General features: G+C 42.9%; 1 protein-coding gene across 1 annotated transcript; it reads right to left on the reverse strand.

Annotated features, from left to right (window-relative positions):
* On the reverse strand, positions 1-12,609 carry PRPH2 (peripherin 2). The gene is made up of 3 exons (XM_009976278.3): positions 11,410-12,609; positions 8,629-8,875; positions 1-2,974 (listed from the first exon to the last, which is right to left on the reverse strand). Exons 1-3 carry the CDS (start codon positions 11,988-11,990, stop codon positions 2,738-2,740), a joined length of 1,065 nt encoding a protein of 354 aa, XP_009974580.1. The 5' UTR covers positions 11,991-12,609; the 3' UTR covers positions 1-2,737.
* Between the last annotated feature and the right edge of the window lie 6,911 nt (positions 12,610-19,520).

Here is a 19,520-nt window from a genome sequence, read left to right on the forward strand (position 1 = left end):
TTCAAATTAAAGAAATCTGTATTAAATTGTATATATTTAAAAATTTTCTTTAAAGAGATCTTTACTTGCAATAGACTTTTTAATACCTAAATTTACATTTGCAGACAGCAGAGATACCTTTATCTAGAACAGCATTTACGATGTCACAAGAAAGTATATGTAAGATTGGACGAATGGTATATTATATGTAATATTTTACAAAGCAGTCATATTACAATCTTGTAGTAATCATAAGATGTTACAAAGATCTTAACCAGGAGGCTTTATTTTAGATAGCATTAGCATATATACTATTTGTTCTTATTTGTAGGAAACTGATTCCAGTACTATTCTTCATAAACCTGTCCCAAATGGTCTCTCTACACACCTAATACCATGACACCCTTGCTCTGGGAACTAGCTTCTCCAATGTGGCATTGAAAGAATAATCTGACAATTTGTTATGTCACTCTAGCAATAGACTGAAAAAAAAAAAATAGAGGCCACAAATAATTGGAGAGTCCTGTCTAAATCAATGGCCTAAACCATATTTCTAGGGCAGCAATAAATCTAGATCTCTTTGAAAAATCAGATGTAACCAGTATAGATCACAGCACACTGAAGCCTCACCAGGAAAAAGTGTAATTAATCCTCGTAATGCAGCTCCTACCCATATGTGACTCCTCTGAAAAGCTCTTCTCTGATACATGTGGCCACATCATGTTCCATCCACAGTGCTGCTGTTCTTTAAGGACCAGCTGAAAGGGGCAGCCGGTTGTAGCCATCTCTTACTGAGAAGAAAGGAGTTGGTCTGGTTTGTACAGTTCTGCCACGCAGAGTGTTCCTCAGCAAAACAATAGACGATAGGCTGCGGTGAGTAGCAAGTTGGTTTTCATGTTAGTGCCCTTGTTCTAATCAGTCTTATGCACAAAAGAACAGAGTTGACTTTTTAATTCATTATTGTAACTAAAGTTAGAAGCTTTGACCAGCTTTGAAAATGTGAATGGATGCCACAAATACCTGTCAAAATCAAACCTTGCGTGCAGATGGCCTGAAACAGCCTGGCCACCGAGATGTAGACTATGGCTTGATGTATGGACATGTCCCTACCTGTCCTGCTGTGAACTGGTCTGTCCATCCTAGAAGGAGTTTGAACAGAAGCCGGAGGAGCTGAGTGCTGCTGGGGCAAGTGCACAAGTGATTAAGAATGGAAACTAACAGGTTGTGTGATGATTAGGCAGCCGCAAACATGGCTTCATCTGAAGACCGGCCGCCAGACAGGTGGAAGGGACCTGCTGAGAAAACTCCCCCAGGTACACTGCAGAGAAGTAGAAGTTTTACCCAGCTGGGGTAAAAATAAGTGTGGTGCCTGGCTTGTAGCTGAGGGACTGAGATGTCTGCGATCGTTTGTGCAGGAGTTGGGGCTTGCTCTTGGGTTTCTCGCCCGTTAGCTGAAATTATCTGGCAGCTGCAGATAAACTCAGGATGATGCTCTGTTCCCTCACTAGAGGCCATGCACCACAGGAAACACTTTCCATGTCTTATTCTAACTTTGTATATGAGAACAGGGCCCTCCAGCTATGACAGTATGTTTGGAGAGATGCAGCACATGCAAAATGTGCCTTCCCTTTGACTTAAAAGATATAATGAAGGGTGCCCTATCACTGATAAAGAAAAATAAAACTGGTAAAATTTGCACACTGTGGATTTATTTAAACTTACTTTTTCCCTGGCCTCAAAATTTGAGGCTTGATGTACTTGCGAATGAATGGTATCCATTCGCTAGGACACTGGAAAACATTTAAAATGTTAGTTCTAAGTAGCTTTTTTTTTTTTTTTTTTCTTGTTTTAAAAATAGTTGGGCTTGAATATTGTGGAGCAAGCTATGAGATTACATACCTTTTAAAATGTCCAGAATAACTAACTGGCACATGCTCATAGCATTGATTCCACCCACTACAAGTAAAATCTTCTAAGCTGCTTCTTTAAATACAAGGTGAAGCATAAGTCTACAAAACACTCATTCAAGATATACAGGCTGAAAAAAATCCTGAGAGAAGAAAAACCCATAAATCTTAACTTAATGTTGTTTTCATGATACTTGTGCTGTTTCATTAAATTACAATTTTTGCTTAGTACATAAATTCTCGGCATAAGTTTGCATGTTGTTCTATGTACATCTTAAGAATACAGCAGAAAATACCATTGCTTAGCACATTAACAAAAATCACATTATATGAGAGGTTTGTCAAAATTCCTGTATACTAAGTTATATACAATTCTGGAAATCCTTCTTCCTTTGACTTCTAACATGTTACTCCCCAGAAAATCTATCTGTTTGTCTTCTAAAGTTGAAGTACATAAAGCATGCTGGTAAAACAACCTGAGCAAAAAATACTAACTTTTCAAATTCCACTTTTAATTTCAAAATAAGATGGAATGAATCACTGTGTGATGCCAGCAATTTATTGTGGTTTTTTTTTAAACTAACTGTCCCTGTTAAGGGAACATGTGAATATTGCAACTCGTAGTAGGGTCATTTCCCCAAGAAGATATGAATATGGTGTACTCACATTGTGGATAACTGTATTATCCCAAGGTGCACTATGTTGTATACTCCCATACACACACACAAAAAAAAAAAAAAGCGTAGAAATATGTATTCTGATGGTTGATACATAGCTTTTAAAACATAAATATTCACAATTTTCAGTTTGTTTTATTCTTCTCTGATAAAAAGTCCACATCAATTAGAAGCTCAACTGACCGTTGTGACAGCTGGTGTCTTCCCGGCTTCCTCTCCTTCGGCCCCTTCGGCGTCTGCTTCCACCTGGTTCAACTTACCAATCTTTTTCAAACTCTCCAGCGCAGACTTCAAACTTTCCTTCAGGCTGTTCTCCAGGATCCACCCTTCACTTTCACACTCGGGGTCTTCAGGATTTGCAATGCTTTCCAGAGAGGTGTGCAGAAGACGCAAGCCAACCGTCACGGACATCTGTGCCGTGCAATGGAAAAGACAGAGCGCATCAGGCAAACTTTATACCCTTGTCCACATCTTCACCGTCCCCCACTATCAGCAGCCTGGGCTGGTGGCGGGAGCAAAATGCCAAAGGGACCAAACGGATACAGCTTAAGGGCTGCGGGAATCCTCCACATGAGAGGAGATCCTGAGCAGCCTTCCCCCTTGAGATGGCCAGGAGGGGTGAGGGGGAGCTGGCAGGAGGAAAATGCCCCTTCACAAGTAGGAAAGGAGAGGATGGAGGTTTGAAACCAGTGAGCCCCACGGGAATTGTGACTGCTGATAAACAACAAGTGGATTCATCAATTTACGAAGGAAGCACATGCTGGTTGCTGTGAAACAGCAGCTTTGTGTGGCCATGGGCACAAGGGGCCTTTCCACATACCACGTCACAGGGTCGGTGCCTCCTGGGAGATTTCAGTGAAACCTCTGCTCCTGGGCACTAGATGTCCATAAAGCCATTTATATGTGCAACAACATCCTCTGCCACCATCCACTTAATTTTAACTCTAAATATTTTTACTTCACGTTGACCTTCATATGTCTGGCAAGTATATTAATCTGATCAAGGAAATATTCCTGAGTGTGCAGAAGAGAGCCGCATTAGGATTTGAGCCATCGGCTTGTCTACTTCAAATTCTGGCTTTGTTTTTATATAGGTATGTGCAAATAAGGAAACCCAGGCACCAGGTGATCTGTATCACTCACTGGTTCCATCTAAAACAAATTTGTATTTCTGATAAAATATTTACCAGTCCCAACAGCCCTGACTGAGACTTATTCTACTAGATTATGCTGGTGTAACACCCCTGATGCTGGCAACACCCCAAACCTGTCTCCAGAGAGAAAGAATGTTTTTTAGCCAGTCTCCTGCCTTCTAACACCATGCAGAACCATGTCTTCCACCGTTGTGGTGCTTGTGAAGAAAAATGATTGATCTGTGAAGTAGAGAAAGAAAGAAAAGGCAGCACCCAGAAGAGCCAGCTTGATGAGGTGGTAGAGCAGGGGGTCAGAATGGGGCAGCTGTAAGACTAGTTTAGTCTTTCATGTGCTAGGTAAAGCTAAGGTCAAGACCACCTACTGTTGTTAACAGCCTCACAGGATTTGTTCTGTAAGGGAGGTATGATACCTCTGTTATCCTATCCAAATTCCCAAGCAAGTGATTATCTCTGGTCCTCCTAAACCCTAATGATTAAAGAAGTTGTCCTCCATGTGTGTTGCTTATCTGGTGGCACAGCTGAAGCCCCTGGAGAGCTCCCCTGGACCCACAAGGTGCTGCTCTGGTTTGAGGCTTTTGAACTAGAGACGGAGGAAGCTTGCAAACTGTCGTGCAGGATTACAGTGTCGCGTAGCTGAGCAGATTTGAAGTTGGGATTCAGCCACATAGCTTGGCCAATGGCAAAATTTGTATCTGGATTTTGGACTCATGGAACTGTTCAAGCATGTGCTGCTGTGGACCATTCATTAGCCTATCTACCCTGGTCATCATGCTTGTGTACGGTCAGTGTCTCCAAACTCTTGGAAGACTAAAGCTACCACTGGTTACTCTCAGAATTTTCAGTTGTTCATGTCTCTCTGCCTTCACTCAAGACCAGAAAGGGAAAAACATTGGTCAACCAAACAAGCTTCATCAAATACTTCCATAGCCAAAGGTTATCCATATCCTATTTAACATGGGAATGCATGACTTGTAACACCTTGGTCCTCAACTATCTGATAAACTAATCGATCTCCTGTATGACAGTATAGACCCCTGGACCATCAGTTTTGCTGAAGTCCTGTACCAGGGAAGGAACAACCCCATCCACCATTATATGCTGGAAGTGACTGGCTGAAGGAAGCTTGACAGTAAAGAGCATTAGGGTACTGGTGGACACCAAGTTGAACATAAGCCAGCAATGTGTCCTTGCAGCAAAGATGGTGAATGGTATCCTGGGCTGCGTTAGGTAAAGTATTGCCAGCAGGTTGAGGGAGGTGATCCTTCCCCTCTACTCAGCACTGGTGAGGCCACAGCTGGAGTGCTGTGTCCAGTTTTGGGTTTCTCAGTACAAGAAAGATGTGAGCATACTGGAGGGAGTCCAGCAAAGGACCACTGAGATGATGAAGGGACTGGAGCACCTTGAAGAGGCTGAGAGAGCTGGGAATGTTCAGCCTGCAGAAGAGAAGGCTCAGAGCGGATCTCATCAACGTGTACAAATACCTGAAGGGAGGGTGCAAAGATGGAGCCAGGCTCTTTACAGTGGTGCCCAATGTCAGGACAAGAGGCAATGGTCACAAACTGAAACGCAGAAGCTTCTGTTTGACCACCAGCAGACACTTTTTCACTGTGAGGCTGACTGAGCACTGGCACGGGTTGCCCAGAGAAGTGTTGGAGTCTCCCTCCTTGGAGATATTCAAAAGATGTCTAGACGTGGCCCTGGGCAACCAGTTCCAGTTGGCCCTGCTTGGGCAGGGGTTTGTGGACAAGCTGACTTCCAGAGTCGTTTCCAACCTCAACCAGTCTGTGACTCTGAGTTATAAACCTGTGCTTAATCACAACCCAGCAGAGAAGGCCTGGGCATCAGGGTCCCACAGCTAGCCCAGTCTGGCTGAGTGACGATGTCCCCTGGCCAACAGTCATGAAAACTCTTGTCATCTTACAGCAACTTTAAAGTGGCAGCAAGAGCAAGGCTGCAGTGTTTCTCCAGGGCTAGGTATGGACAGGCTGGGCTGGTGCCTCCCCCTGCACCACAGCATGCTCAGCCTCTCCATCTGTGCCAGCAGAGCAAACTCTGTCCTTCTGGAGGGTCCCTGCTGCCTGTGGGCTGGGTTTGAAGGTTATCAGAGTTCACTCCTAGCGTGCAATGCATCAGAGAGTTTACTCTCCAGTACATGATGTGCAATGCACCCCCCTGCTCCTGTCTCATCGCTCTCAGGGCGATGGGCCCCCTCTGTGGTACCACATATGAGATGATTTTCAGGGCGCTGGCCATTGCAGTAGCTGTGACCTATCAAGAGCCACATATTTGTACATGTCAAGGACCTGGAGCATCTCAGGAACTGGCTACTGCCCTCCTTTTCTTTTGAAATGCTCTATTCAGGGCACCTTTGAACCCCCATTTCCTCTTTGCTGGCTGAGGCAGGTCAGGAAGACAGCCAGGCTTGCTGTGCTTGACCTTCTGCAGCAAAGCCCATCTGTTTGCCAGGGTTTAGCCTGAGGCAGCTTAGCTAGAGCAGGGTGTGATCTTTTTTTGTCACTCTCACGATTGGTTGTTACTCACTATAAAGCTTTTGCTAGTAAAAGCAGTACATGGATAATAATATATTTCCAGAAAATGTGACACGCTACATTTTTTTTTTCAAATAGAAGTTTTGATACTTCAGAATAAGTTCATTCTTCCTTACACCTAATATAGAGACACTAAACCTAAATGTCCTTCCCCAAGGTCCCTACACCCATCTGGCACATTATGTTTTTCTACAGCTCCAATAACAGCTGTGATTAGTGTTTCCCTCTGTTCTCTGTCCCCCTTCCCACACCTCAGTACCACCAACCCAGCTGGAAGAGTCCTCCGTCGGCCCCCAGAAGGGCTTTGCTGGGGAGGAGCTGTGGCTGAGCCTCTTGGCTTGAATTCACAGTGGCTCCAGGCACAAAGCGAACCAGGATGCTCCTTTGCTTTCGCGATTTTCTGTAGCTCCTCAGCCAGCCAGTCAAAGGGAAAATGAGAAGCACGGAGCCAGCACGTTAACTGCCTGCTGGGTTGCACCCTGGCCAGACAGACATCTTACCTTGGCCAGGAGTCGGGGCCTCTGCTGTGCTTCTACTCAGTATAAAATTGTTCCCTACCTGACTGGAATTTAAAGGAAGTGGTTATATTTCAAGGGGGACTAAATTACTGTCTGCTTCCTGCTTTGCTTCCTCCCTTCAAAGTTTGACTTAAAAGCCCAGGGAATTTGAGACCTAAATCTGGACCCTTTATGGTAGAATATCAAGCAAGTCATAAATATTCAAGAGGGCCAATTATTATAACCCAGGATTATGATATTTCTTTAAAGCTTTGCCCCGAGAGTCCTCTGATTGCCTGCAAAAAATCTCACCTTATATTTTGAAAAAGACAAAGAAAAGAAAGAGAATATCATATTTCTCATTATGCCACAGGTTGGAAAAAAATACCTGGGTGTACTTTGAAGAGTTAGAAATAAAACACTGCATTTTTATCGCTTCTATTAATGTTAACGTACCACTGTCATTAATCTCCTACAGGTCAGCAGAGTTACGTTACAGGTTCCTAGTCATGATTTGTTGTAGCTGGCATTAGTATTTCTCTGCATTTTTCCCCTGAGGTTTTGAATTTCCTTCTGATTTTCATATACAGCTGAAATTCCCCTCTCTTCAGGAACTCTTCATTTGAATCTGGGCTGAGACACAAGCTTCTCTTTCTTTTCTTACCAGAATAACAGTGCTACAAGGAGGTAGTACATTTCTCAGCCCTGCAGAGTAGTTATTTTTACAATAACACAACATGAAGTAACTTTATGCTATTTTTTTCAGTTCACAGATTATTTAGGTAGGTGTTTATTTTCTAAAAAGCACCTTCTTTCCTGGAAGGGTATAGGTCAGTGATCGTATCAAAATATAATGCATCCTTTTTGAATTTGCATTTATCTAAATTTTTAAAAAGCTGGCTGAATCACTTAAAATAGGCAATGCCATTTGCACCAGTCATTTCAAGGGTTAGAAAGGGTTTGCTGCGCTCTGTGTCGCATGGTGAGATGCACCCTCCCCATCTGCCATCCATTCCTGCCCTACCTCCGCATCCAGCACCTTGTGTGCCAGCCCTCGTGCCACTGCCAGCCCACCCTCCCTGCATATCAGTATTGATTGAACACCCTGGCTAAAAAATTGATCATCTCCCAGATGCAGAAGGACATGTTCTCCTCACGCTGAATGAACAGTATTTTAGCAGCAAAGTTGCACTTCGTGTTATGGTGCCCACAAACATCTGCACTGGGTAGTATTGGCACAGTGGTTTTGGGAAGCAGAATAAAATAAAACTAATCCATCTGCTTCACCTAAACGACTTCTTGAGACCAAAAGCATTGGTGGAACTGATGATGGACCTTAAACCAAATGCTGCCCTGAAGCTGGATATGTTGCATGGCTCTAGGTCTTATTTTCATCCGCACATAAGCCCCTTAACTGTACTTTCTGTCCCCCAAATTAGTGCCATCTTTTTCCGATGCACTGCTTTGTGTATTTTTCATTCCCCACTAATGGTGACACACGTAAAATTAATGCATCTGGGCAGCTGAGCCCTCACATGCCCTTCCCTGCTCAGCACCCTGCATTTGGCAGAAAATTGGTCCCTTTTTCCCCTCTTGCTGTGGGATACTCCAGGCTCTGGCCCCTTGCTCTGAAGGGGGGATCTGTAATCTAACACCCACCCCATGCTTCCCAGCTGTGCCTCCAGTCTGGGACCTTTTGGGCCTTATGCGCATGTTCACTATTAGATGTTTTCTCAGCCAAAGAACGGCGGCAGATGATTTATTTTAAACAGATCTGATCTTTAGCTTGAAAGTCCATGCTGGAAAACGCTCTGCCCCTCCGGAGCTGGTGCTTCAGCAAAGCATGGCTGAGGGGAGAGGGTTACCTCAAAAAGCCAGACGAGGAGGACGACAGCACCCATGGAGCTCATCATGTTGCTGTAGTAGTTCAGGAGGGCTTCCCGGCAGCCACGGCGCCAGAGGTTGAGCTCCTCCGTTTGGTAGTCGTAGCTGTAGTGAGCCGAGTTGTTGGTGACCTGGTACTGGATGCAGGGTCTCGGGGAGTTGGGGTTGCAGCAGCTGAAAGGGACGCCGTCCACCAGGTACCTTCCATCCACGTTGCTTTTGATCCGACTATGGGCAAGGGCAGAAGGAAGCGTGAATACACACACACAAATAAAGATATATCAGAGCAAATTTGCACGAGAAAGGAAAGCAAAGGCAACGCAGATTTTCCACCATGCCTCCTGGCCATGCTGTTTCTCTACATCCCCTGTTCATATAGTGGCATATAGGTGTTCTTCCTCTCTGAAATCCTTTTCTATGTCAAGTCTACACCGAGTTTATGATTAACTCTTCATGATGGGAATGCACCCTCTCGGGTGACTTCTTCAAAGAAACTAATTTTTAAGAAAAGTAAATGGCAGAGAGAAATTTCAGGAGAGGCAGTCAGAAAAGAGTGATCACAGCATAGTTAGGGTGGGAGGTGTTGGAGGTGACCTGAGCTTGAAAAAGGACCCACAACAGCCTCAGGACCACCATATCCAGCTAGACCATTGATCCAGCAAACCTAATAGCTTCTCTTTGATGATAATAGCTCCAGGATGGGGTTATACACTTATTCTTGGCTTGGGAAGGTAGCCAGTATTTAAAATATGAAATGTGCTTCAGCAGCAGGATTTTGGAAAAGTAGTTTCACTGGCACTGCAAAAAAAGACTATAATAAGAGGACTGCAACTCTAACAAATGCCATTTTGATTAGAAAACGGAGAGCCCCAGTGATCTAGAAAGGTGAAAAAAAAATCTGAGATTTGCTTGTAGCTTTCTTTATGGATATTTTAAAGTTGTGTCATAGAGAGAGAGGTGATTGCAACATCCTGGTGAAGCAAAATTCCACTTTGCAGTCATGACCTAAATATATCTAAATGCCAAATGCAGTTGAGGTTTTATCTCTACACATAAAGTATGCTCTGAGTCGGGTCTAATTCACATTGATGTGTAAATGCTCCACCAGTTTCAGACAGGTTGGATCTACAACATACAAAACAAAATATAAAAATCACATTGCGGAGGTCAGACTCCTGCCTTCCCTGGAATTAAGGAGAACTTTGCTATTGACTTCAAAGGGGCCAGAATATCCCACCAGGAGTGTGAGCAGAGATTGTGCACCACTGCATAGTTCAAACCTTGAATTCACTCATTAACATCCATTTGTGGATCGTTAATGCCCTAGTAGTACAAATAAATTGCCCTGAGTCTCAGTCCCAAACAAGACATCATTTATTAAGGACAATATAACCTTGTTTTCCCCCTACGCTTTGCCCTTCCACTGCTGTTGGATTAAGTTACAGCTTTCAAATCTCTATATAATGCTGGCAAGGTGAACTTATTATGTTTTCAAGTAGTTATTTATATCCCTGGGCATACCTTGGCAATGCAAATACTCCCTTATTAAATAGCAAATGTATTTGTTATAACCCCACAGTGCAACAGGTTAAGCCTGTAACAGTTTTCACTATAAAGTCCTCATTCAGAATTGCAAAAACAGCCAGACCACCCAACAAGTCAAAACAGTATGCAGAGAGACACACAAGTGAAATCCCATTTACACAGCCAGGCAGGGATCCCAAGAGATACACAAAGCTTTTTTCCAAAATTACTTCAGACATTTTTAATATAGGCAGTATATTTAAAAGGCAGATTTCTTCCAGTTTACAAGACCCTTTGTGCAACCACACAGTACAACCATTAATGAATGATGTTCCCAAAGAACTCTGAATAACAATCTCTTTCCCAGATGCTTAATTTTTTAAAAGGTTGTGGGTATTTATGCTCTGCTCATTTTTTAATTTGAAAAGTTCATTTGTTCTCATGTTTGTTTTTCACTTGCACTTACTGCACCTAATCTAATGTTGAAATTACTGCCTCTTTGGGCACTGACATCAGAGCCATTATGGTGTTTCTGGTCAAAAATCTGTTCTGGTTTGCAGAAAGGGAACTAGTGCTGTTTTCATGTGAGGTTTAAAAAAATTAGTCAGAAGTATATATACTGAACATGATTTTATACAGAAGAGATCTTAAAATGCATTTGGCTACAAGGGATGTTGTATAAATCTAGGAATGTCAACAGATGTTGATGCTCAATATTGTCACAGCACTGAAGCAATCCATTGAGTGAATATAAAAATAAAATTCTAAATCTTAAGGGTTTAAAACACGTGAGTTATTGGTAAAGTGTTACTGTTTCTAATTGTTTCCATGAGACTGATTAATTGCCAATATCTAAAGTGGAGTTTTAAAAGTGGTATCAATAACATATCCAGGGAGGTCTTTTTTTAGGAACTTAGCAAATCGCATTGAAATCTGCTTTAGGAATAGTGAAGTTCTGATACTTTCCTGTTGATTTTGGCTCAACATAATAGGGTTTACAAAGAGATAAAAGACAATAAAAAATATTATTTTAAGTCTGTTTACATCACGCTGAATAAGAGTAAGAACTGTATTTTGATGCTTTATATTTTATGTTCTGGATAATATTAGAGGAATTTGTCAGAAGAGGAAGCAACCTAGCTGATCACCAGTCAGTGCCTGTGGCAGCGTACATTTCTTTAGTATAATACTGATCAAATAACAATACTACGCAATACAAACCCCTATAAATTACTTACTCTTTCACTTCTTTGGAGCTGAAGTCCAGATATCTGTTGCTGATCCACTGAACTTCAAACCAATCCTTGAAGCCGTTGTTCCCACAGCATTTGAACTCAATTTGGAGCATGTCGATGGTCTTCTTCATGAAGCATCTTCCAGGGGTGTCTGTGTCCCGGTAGAACTTCATGCCGTTCTTGAGCCCCTGGGCCAGCGTACTCTCCAGAGACCCCCGCATGAGAAAGCAAACCAAAGCAACGAAAAAAATTAATATGTTAAAGAGGAAACATAGTGCCAGGTAAGGTTTCATCCAAGGCTTCCACTTGGCAAATTTAGCGGGATCCAGAGAATCGTAACAAATTTTGCCAGCAAAACCATTGAAGGCGCAGGATAATATACCCATCAATATCAAAGAATTGGGCACAAAGTGGCTTTCAGAATTGTCCATCACTTCGCTTCGCTTCCGGAGTTCAATTTTGAGGAACAATCCCATGCTAAAAACAAGAATTCCAGCAAACACTGAAAGCCAGTTCATGAGCCATAGTCCCTGCGCTAGTTTTACACGTTTCTTCTGACTGAATTTGATTTTCAGCAGTGCCATCTTCGTAATGCGAGATGTTGGAAGGTTTCACAGCCTGTACCCCTCTTCTGAGTGTAAGCGACTTGAGTAAGAACCATTCAGGCATTGGAAGAGACCCCGAACGGCATGGTGGGAAGCGAGCCCCTGCACAGTCCTTCCATCTTGAGCTTTCCTGGTTAGGATTCAAGCAAGTAAAATATTCAAAGATCTCAATTAACAATTTCACATTAGTGAGAATAATGGGCAATTAGCATCTACAACTATTTCTGGTGGTTCTTTCCAAGCAAAGGAGAAACAGACTCAAGGTTTCAAATGGTTTGATCTGGATCTGCAAGACGTCATTCTAATACCTTTAATCATTTGATCCAATTTGGAGAAATGTCTGTCAGGAGATGAGTGGAAATAATCCCTCATTTTACTATTTAGTAGTTTTGTGCTTTCTTATGACAGGCTGCTGGGCAGAATATGAAAACTCAGAAATATAAAAAGATCTCTGTTGCCAGAAGAATATGGGTACTTTGAGGAAAAAGGAAGAGGGCTCCGTGATTAAAAAAGGCTTCTTGGATACAGATATATACTTCCCCTATGAGACCCTGATTTATTCATATCTACAGCCAAAGACACCTTTCTAGCCCTTATCCTTCTGTGTTGACCTGGGATGACATCCTGTGGCTTATGTGTTCTGGAAGCAGATAAGCGTGTAGTTTACAGTGACCTAAAAAACCTAAACTTGGCATTTTCTATCTACTTCCAGGGCTTTTACCATCTCTGGGCCCTGGCAGGAGGGAAGGAAAAAGGAAAAGTTCAGAGAAACTCAATAAATAAACCCTGGGCTGAAATCTAGAGATGCTTTTATGAAAAGCAAGCTGAAATTAGCAGCTTACTGGATAATCACTGGGCCAGGGAGGAGAGCAGGGCTGCCTAAGGAGACGCAGGAGCTTACACTGGGGAGGAATTTGACACGGTGGCTGGGGAGGGGGACCCTCAGACTGTTGTCACTAGCCAATGCAAGGGAGGAACCCCCAGGGTCCTTGGGGTCTGCTGAGGGCCCTGCAGCCTGACTCTCCTTTCGTGCTGTAGTGGGCAGAGAAGGAGGGATGCAACCCCTCCTTTGGCAGCAGCCTTCCTCCCCATGCCGCACAGCCCTTTCAGGGAAGCACGGACGCTGGGATTTTGCTCTTTCCAGTGCTTTAGGAGTTTTACTTGCTTTGAAATGTCACCTCCTGCTCCCCCCAAGCCTGCAGAGGTTCAGAGTTACTGGGAATGCCCTGCGCTGGCTCACCACCTGCTGCAGAAACCCGAAATTCGCCTGAGGCAACATCAAGCAATGCAAAAATAACCAGCAGATGTGTGAGGGTGTGGGTGCTAACGCCGCAGGTGAGAAAGGAGAGGGACCAGGGGAGGTTTTGCCCTGCCCCAAGCCAACCTGATGTGCTGCTGTCCAAGTGCCCCTGGGGTATCCTCTAGTAGCTGCTAGCAGCATGGAGCACCAACCCCCAGGGAAAGGTGAAGAGACCTGCCCAGGAGGAAGGCAAGTGTGAAAACTAATTATAATAATTCTTACAAAATAGCATGTTGGTAGTGGGGTGCTGTGGATGCTGTTCAGGTACTGCTTGAGATCCTGGGATGCCAGAGGTCTCTTCAGGAAGGACAAAGGCTAACAGGCTGCTACTTTTTTCTGTGCTAATAGAAGGTTTTTGCCACAGGCCTTTCCTGGTCCATCTGCACAGTACTGCAGTGACCTGGAGAGGAGCTGATAACCGGGATTTTTCCTAAAGCAGGCCTGGTTGTCTGCATTGCTGCTGCCCTTGCAGGTGAAGGGTAGGGGTGTGGGAGGAAAGAACGAATGGAATTATCCATTGGGAGCTATTCTCTCTGCTTGCCATGAAATGGATGAAAAGTGCTGTTTCTTGGAAGAAAATGTTATGTTAAATACTTTTGTGCAATAAGCTATAGCTCTGAAATAACATCTCTCCTGGTTTCTTGGCAAAATATGCTATAACCATGCAGTGCACGTTACTACTGACTCCTCCAGGGCTCAGCTAGGAAATACAAGATAGTTTAGAAGGTGCGTTTGTCGGACAGCCTGAAGTTAAGTCTGGATAAATGAACCTGAAACTATTTCCTTTCTTGTCAGTGATGACAGAGGAAAACTCTAGCTAAAGTTAAAAAGAATTTTCTGTCAGGTCTGTGGATCATGAGGATATACAGTGAAATATGTTCTGCAATGCAATTAATAGGACAAGAAATAGTAAACCTGCCAACAGCAGATATGTCTGGTGCTGCTCTGGATGTTGAGAAGCTTATATTCAGGAGCACAGATGATGGTCTGAATACCCATTACCTTAATTACCATTCAGATGTCTGCAATAAATCTGATACAGCAAAACTGTTACTGTATACACTAGGGTGTTTCCTGTTAATTCAGGAATAAAAATAGTGAAATAGAACATACAGCATATGTTTCAGAGCTCATTAATCCCCTCTTCTCCTTAAATGAAGGTACTGGGAGAGGTCCTAATAAACCCCACTCCTAAATACTTCATGATTTCTGGGAGGTGATCAGTGAAGGGACACTCAGGTACTAATTAGACAATCAAGACTTCAGGTAATACCTTTCAACACAGAGAGCAATCAACACAACCAAAATAACGCGGATTTGGAAATTTGCTGTGTTTATTTAAATAGTTTCAATAGTTCACTACTAGCTGGGGATTTACAGTGGCAAAAACTACCCACCTATCAAGTCAACTCACCATGCTTGGAAACTTTAAAGGGGATTGGTGATATTAAATCATATGCTATACTCTGATGCTTCCTTCAAAACATGAAGTTAACACTTTTATAAGTGGGGCGTTAATGCCTCCTGCTTATCCCAGACGTAGAGCTGATGAGCCCTGTGCAAGCTTCAGCACAAACTGATCAGCTGAGGGCTGTCTCAAGCAGAGTAACCTAAGGAAAAGCAAGGTTATGGGGGATCATCAAGAAGTGTTTAGGAATGTGGTCAGCACAGAAAAGAAAACTGGTTTTGCCTGGCATCTGCTTTTCTTACAAATCTTTATCTTGGCTGGGATTCACCTTTAATTGGCCAGACTCACTACTGCTTTCTACTTCAAATAGAAAATACTGGAACTGATCCATAGCAGATGAAAGCTAATTGCAGCAAGGATGTTTGAGTTAATGGTCTCCTCAGAGGTTGTATATTAATTCAAATGTATAATTCATATGTCATTTTGGAGAAAAAGAAAAGGTAGAATAAAATATTCAAATCATTATTGATCTGTTAGAACTTGGCATGAATGTGTTCAAAACATTGTTAAAGAATTATCATTTCTATGGATAACAATACGATATTTATACCTTTCCAAAAAGCTATGCCTGCTAACCTAAATATAAGCCACAAACTTACCAGTTAATATTAAGAGGGAGAAAGAAGTTGTTTTTAATGCAGACAGTTCAATCTGGTATTTGCTACACAGTCTGCTGACCAGTCCCAGACTAACCGTGCTCTTTCCATCTTCAGGAATGAGATCTAAAAGGCAAATTCATTTTATGTAGGTATATCCCGTGTGCCTAAACTATGGAAGTGCTCTTAGCAGGTAAAAAAAAAAAAAATAAATTTCCTGGCCCAATCTTTCTTTCACACTGCTCTGTGATATGACACATGTGGCTTTCTTGGGTTCTTTTTTCTTTTCTTTCCTTAGAAGTGGTTAGGTTTCATTGCAAGGATGGAGATGTCTGGTTTTACCTATGATAGGAAGTTATTGTGTGGAGATAAGAGGTTTGTTTATGCACTGTAGTTTATTGTTTGGCTTGCACTTGTAACTGTGTGGTGTGTACAGGGACATTCCTGAGGAACACTGTGATAAAATGGCTGTATGATTTCCTCCTATGTACACAGGTGACTTGGTAGGCTACTATTTTTGTGGCATGTGAGGTCACTGTAGGTCCCGAAGCTGAAAACAGAGGCAAGTTTCTAAATTCACCACGGGGGCTGTTGTACACCCTGGGCAGGGTGATTAGTCCTCCTGGACTCCCAGGCACAGTGGGGGTGGTTTTAGTGTTGTCTCGCTCTGGATCCTTCCCAGCATTTCAGCCATCCTTATCCACAGTGTGAGTGTAAAGTGTTCAGAAAATACATTTTTCTTTGACCCCCAAGATGCCCATAATGAGTATTTATTTGTGTTACTGTGATGCCTAGGGTGTTGTGTTCACTGCTGAAAGAATAAGAGTTATAAATCAATGTTTGTACTTCCAGAAACAGGAAAGAAATATGTTGGGAATTGAAAGAATCTTGCAAAAGGCTCATAATAGTCATTACTGCTGGAAAACATCTCAGCACAACAGATGGATACTCAAGTAAATCAGATAAATCAGATCACAATGTTAATGGAAATGCTGAAATTCCATGAGTTGCACAGATTTATTTTTTTTTCCCTTGCTATTCATATCTTTCCGTGTATGTGATGAAATTGGCTTTTTAGTACAGTACAGGCTATGAGCTCTCTTCCACAGATCTAATGGCCGTAACATGAAAGCTGTGTAGAAAAAGGGCTGCAGTCACAGGAGGTGGGGAGAGCCTGATGGAAAGTGAGGGGGGGCAGGGCTGAGTAGCAAAAGGATGAAAGGAAGCAAAAGCAGGTAAAGAAATGTACTTGTCTGCATACAGTTCTCAAACACAAGAAGTCTGCCCTCGGATGCCACTCATATGCTGGGAGAAATCCATTTGGAAAGAAGTAGGATGTATATGAAGGCTGGGTTGGGGGGAAGGATTGTATGTATTCACAGAAACTCTGTCCTCTAAAGAATTTCTAAGTATTTTGTAACACCTGAAGCAACTCCAAGTAGAGCCACTAAGAATTGATTTTTGTCTGCATATAGCAATTGTTTAAATAGGAGGAAGCATGAAAAAAAAAAAAAAAAAAAAAGAATAAAAAGAAATCCAATCCTTCAAATGCACAGGAGTGTGTAAGAAATTGTCTTATGGACGTATTTGTCACCTGTTTTTCACACAACAATTTTGCTAGAGTCCACACCAGAATCTATTTAAATGAAAGAGCACTGGATAAAGAGAGAATGCAAGTAGCTCCATTTTGTTGATGGTATTCAGAGAAACACGTGCAGATGGAGGGAAATGCCTGGACTCCAGTGGGAACTGAGTGGGTTGGCCAACTCTCGGGACGGGCCTCCAGGTGAGATGGTGGCCTCACTGGGAGCAGCAAGCAAAGCTCTCCAACGCTTCTCCAGAGGCAAGCTGCAGTCCATGCTACCTCTCATGGCCTCAGCAAATGCTAACACTCCAAGCTCTGTGTGGTGCTGAAGCATGCTCTTGATTTTATTCTATAGGTTCATTGTGTGTTTTTGCACAGAACTATTTTATTTATTTAACAGACACATGTGAGCTTTAAAAAGTTGAGTAACAGTGCTGTGGTGAATTAAGGATGTTTCACTGGCTCTAAAGATTTCGGTAAAGCTGTCAGCTGGAGGAAGGCTGTCCAGCCAGGCTGTCTTTCAAAAACATTTAAGCCAGGAGTTTGTTCTCCTGACTGCCTGTGGAAAATGGCTCTGCACCTCAATGCCCGGCACTGTTTTTAAAAACCTTCTGCCAGTTAGTCCTCTACTCATGGCCAATTTGCACCTAGTTTATGGTGCTGATATTTCTGTTATCCTCGTAATGTCTTCAAAACCCTGACCCTGACAGGCATTTGTTTTTCAGCCCCTTCTGATGCCTAGCATAATTAATTTCTTTAGGGTATGTGTTTTTTTTTTTTAAAGAAGCTCCTTGGTTATTCTGGTCGTAATGAGATGCAAACCAGAGCTGGAGTTCTTGAGGAGGCTTTGTTTGTTTCAGTCTTGCGTTATGCAGGTTACACATATCCCACACGGGTCACACAGACAAACTGCTGCAGATGGATGCAAAGGGGTGTTACCGTCCCTGAACATGTTCATTCAGCGGGATCCTTTCAATAGTCTTCTCCCTTGCATCGTGTTTTTAGTTCTCCATCTTGCTACTAGGCAAGGTAGCTTGAAAACAGCTTGCTTTCACATCAGCTCTGACTGCTTCTGCCCTCCCTGTAGCACGACTGTGAGCCTGGTGTTACCTGCTACCCCCTCAGCCACGAAACCTGCTCAGCACACAGGCCTGGACAAAGCACCTCTTCCCTTGCGGGTGTCCGGGGAAGGGGATTTTTGCAAGCTCTCCTTCGCAGGTTAGACACAAGGCAATCCCGGCTCCTGGCCTAGGAGAGGCATTTTCTTTATGTCAGCATTGCTCATGGATCCAAGGGAAGAAGCCGAGCGTGCGCTGTGCTCCTTTCTCCAAGCCGCGATTAGCGAAGAGGCAAAGCAGCTCTGACCAGGCTGGCATCGCAAAGTCTCCTTGACCCAGGAGAACGGAGACAGCCCGGCGTATCCCCTCAAACCAGCCTCTGCACCAACTCTGCTCAACCTTCCCTCTAAATATTTCTTAGTGGCAAGCTTCAGCAGGGGAATTCAGGAGCCCAGCCCCTCGGCGCTGGCAGCTCATGGCATGCCGTGACACGCTCCTGACTCCCTTTGAAGGTTTGCTTCAGTGTGATGTATGAGGTGCTCCATCATCAAGTCATCTAGAGACGAGAGAGAACAAAATTCCTCGCTCGTTGAAACAAGACACTCTCAGTAAAACTATTTAATCGCTTTCATACTTAAGATATGCTTCTGACCTCTTGAACAAACAGCTTAAGGCTCACCTGCAGACAGGAAGCAATTTTTCTGATGCCTGGTCAGTTGAGGCAAAAGGTAAAGAAATATGATGAAGCTACAAATACTGCGGACTAGATTTTTAGTCTTCTCATGTTTAGCACTTACAAAGTAGTTCCAATGAAATACTCTAGACAACTCTTTAGTCTAGACCTGACAAAGTATCCCCAACAAGTTATTTCCAAAATATTAGTGTCAACATAATTTTCCATCTAAGAAAATAGATGCTAAGAAATTAGTTTAAGAAATAGCTGAGAAATTTTAAATACCGATTATATACATCTAACTACCCTGTAAAGCATTTAGATATGGATATATACATATACTTACTCTTACCACGCTTTAAATACTTTTGTAAAAATCTAATGAGTATATAAGTCGCAATATAGCCGAGCTAGCACTTTCCACTAGATTTGACTGGAAAATGGATTCTCAAGTGAGTAACTGTACTTTTGGGATATCAGCTAATATTCTCTCACTCACATGGCATTTTAGGTTTTTTTCCTACCTACAAGGGCTTGCAGAATGTTGGGGTCATAGCACAGGCGAGCAACACACGAGCTCTCTGCACCGGTGCCATCAGGAGGAAGTGTTCTGGGACACACATGACAGCCTGCTAGTGCTCATACTTACTGTGACTTCCTTTACCATATGTATTTCTAATAAAAACCTATTACAGTGTTGTTAAAATAACTAACTAGAAAGAAACGCTTAGGTGTCTCTCTTTCTTCCAGACCCGAAAAAGTTGCAGTTTCTATACTGGTAAGAGCCTACGACTATGCTAGCAAACCTGTTCTAGTATGTAATTTGTGT

The sequence above is a fragment of the Tyto alba genome, unplaced genomic scaffold, assembly GCF_018691265.1.
Source record: "Tyto alba isolate M040663 unplaced genomic scaffold, T.alba_DEE_v4.0 Super-Scaffold_16, whole genome shotgun sequence".
Lineage (NCBI taxonomy): Eukaryota > Metazoa > Chordata > Aves > Strigiformes > Tytonidae > Tyto > Tyto alba.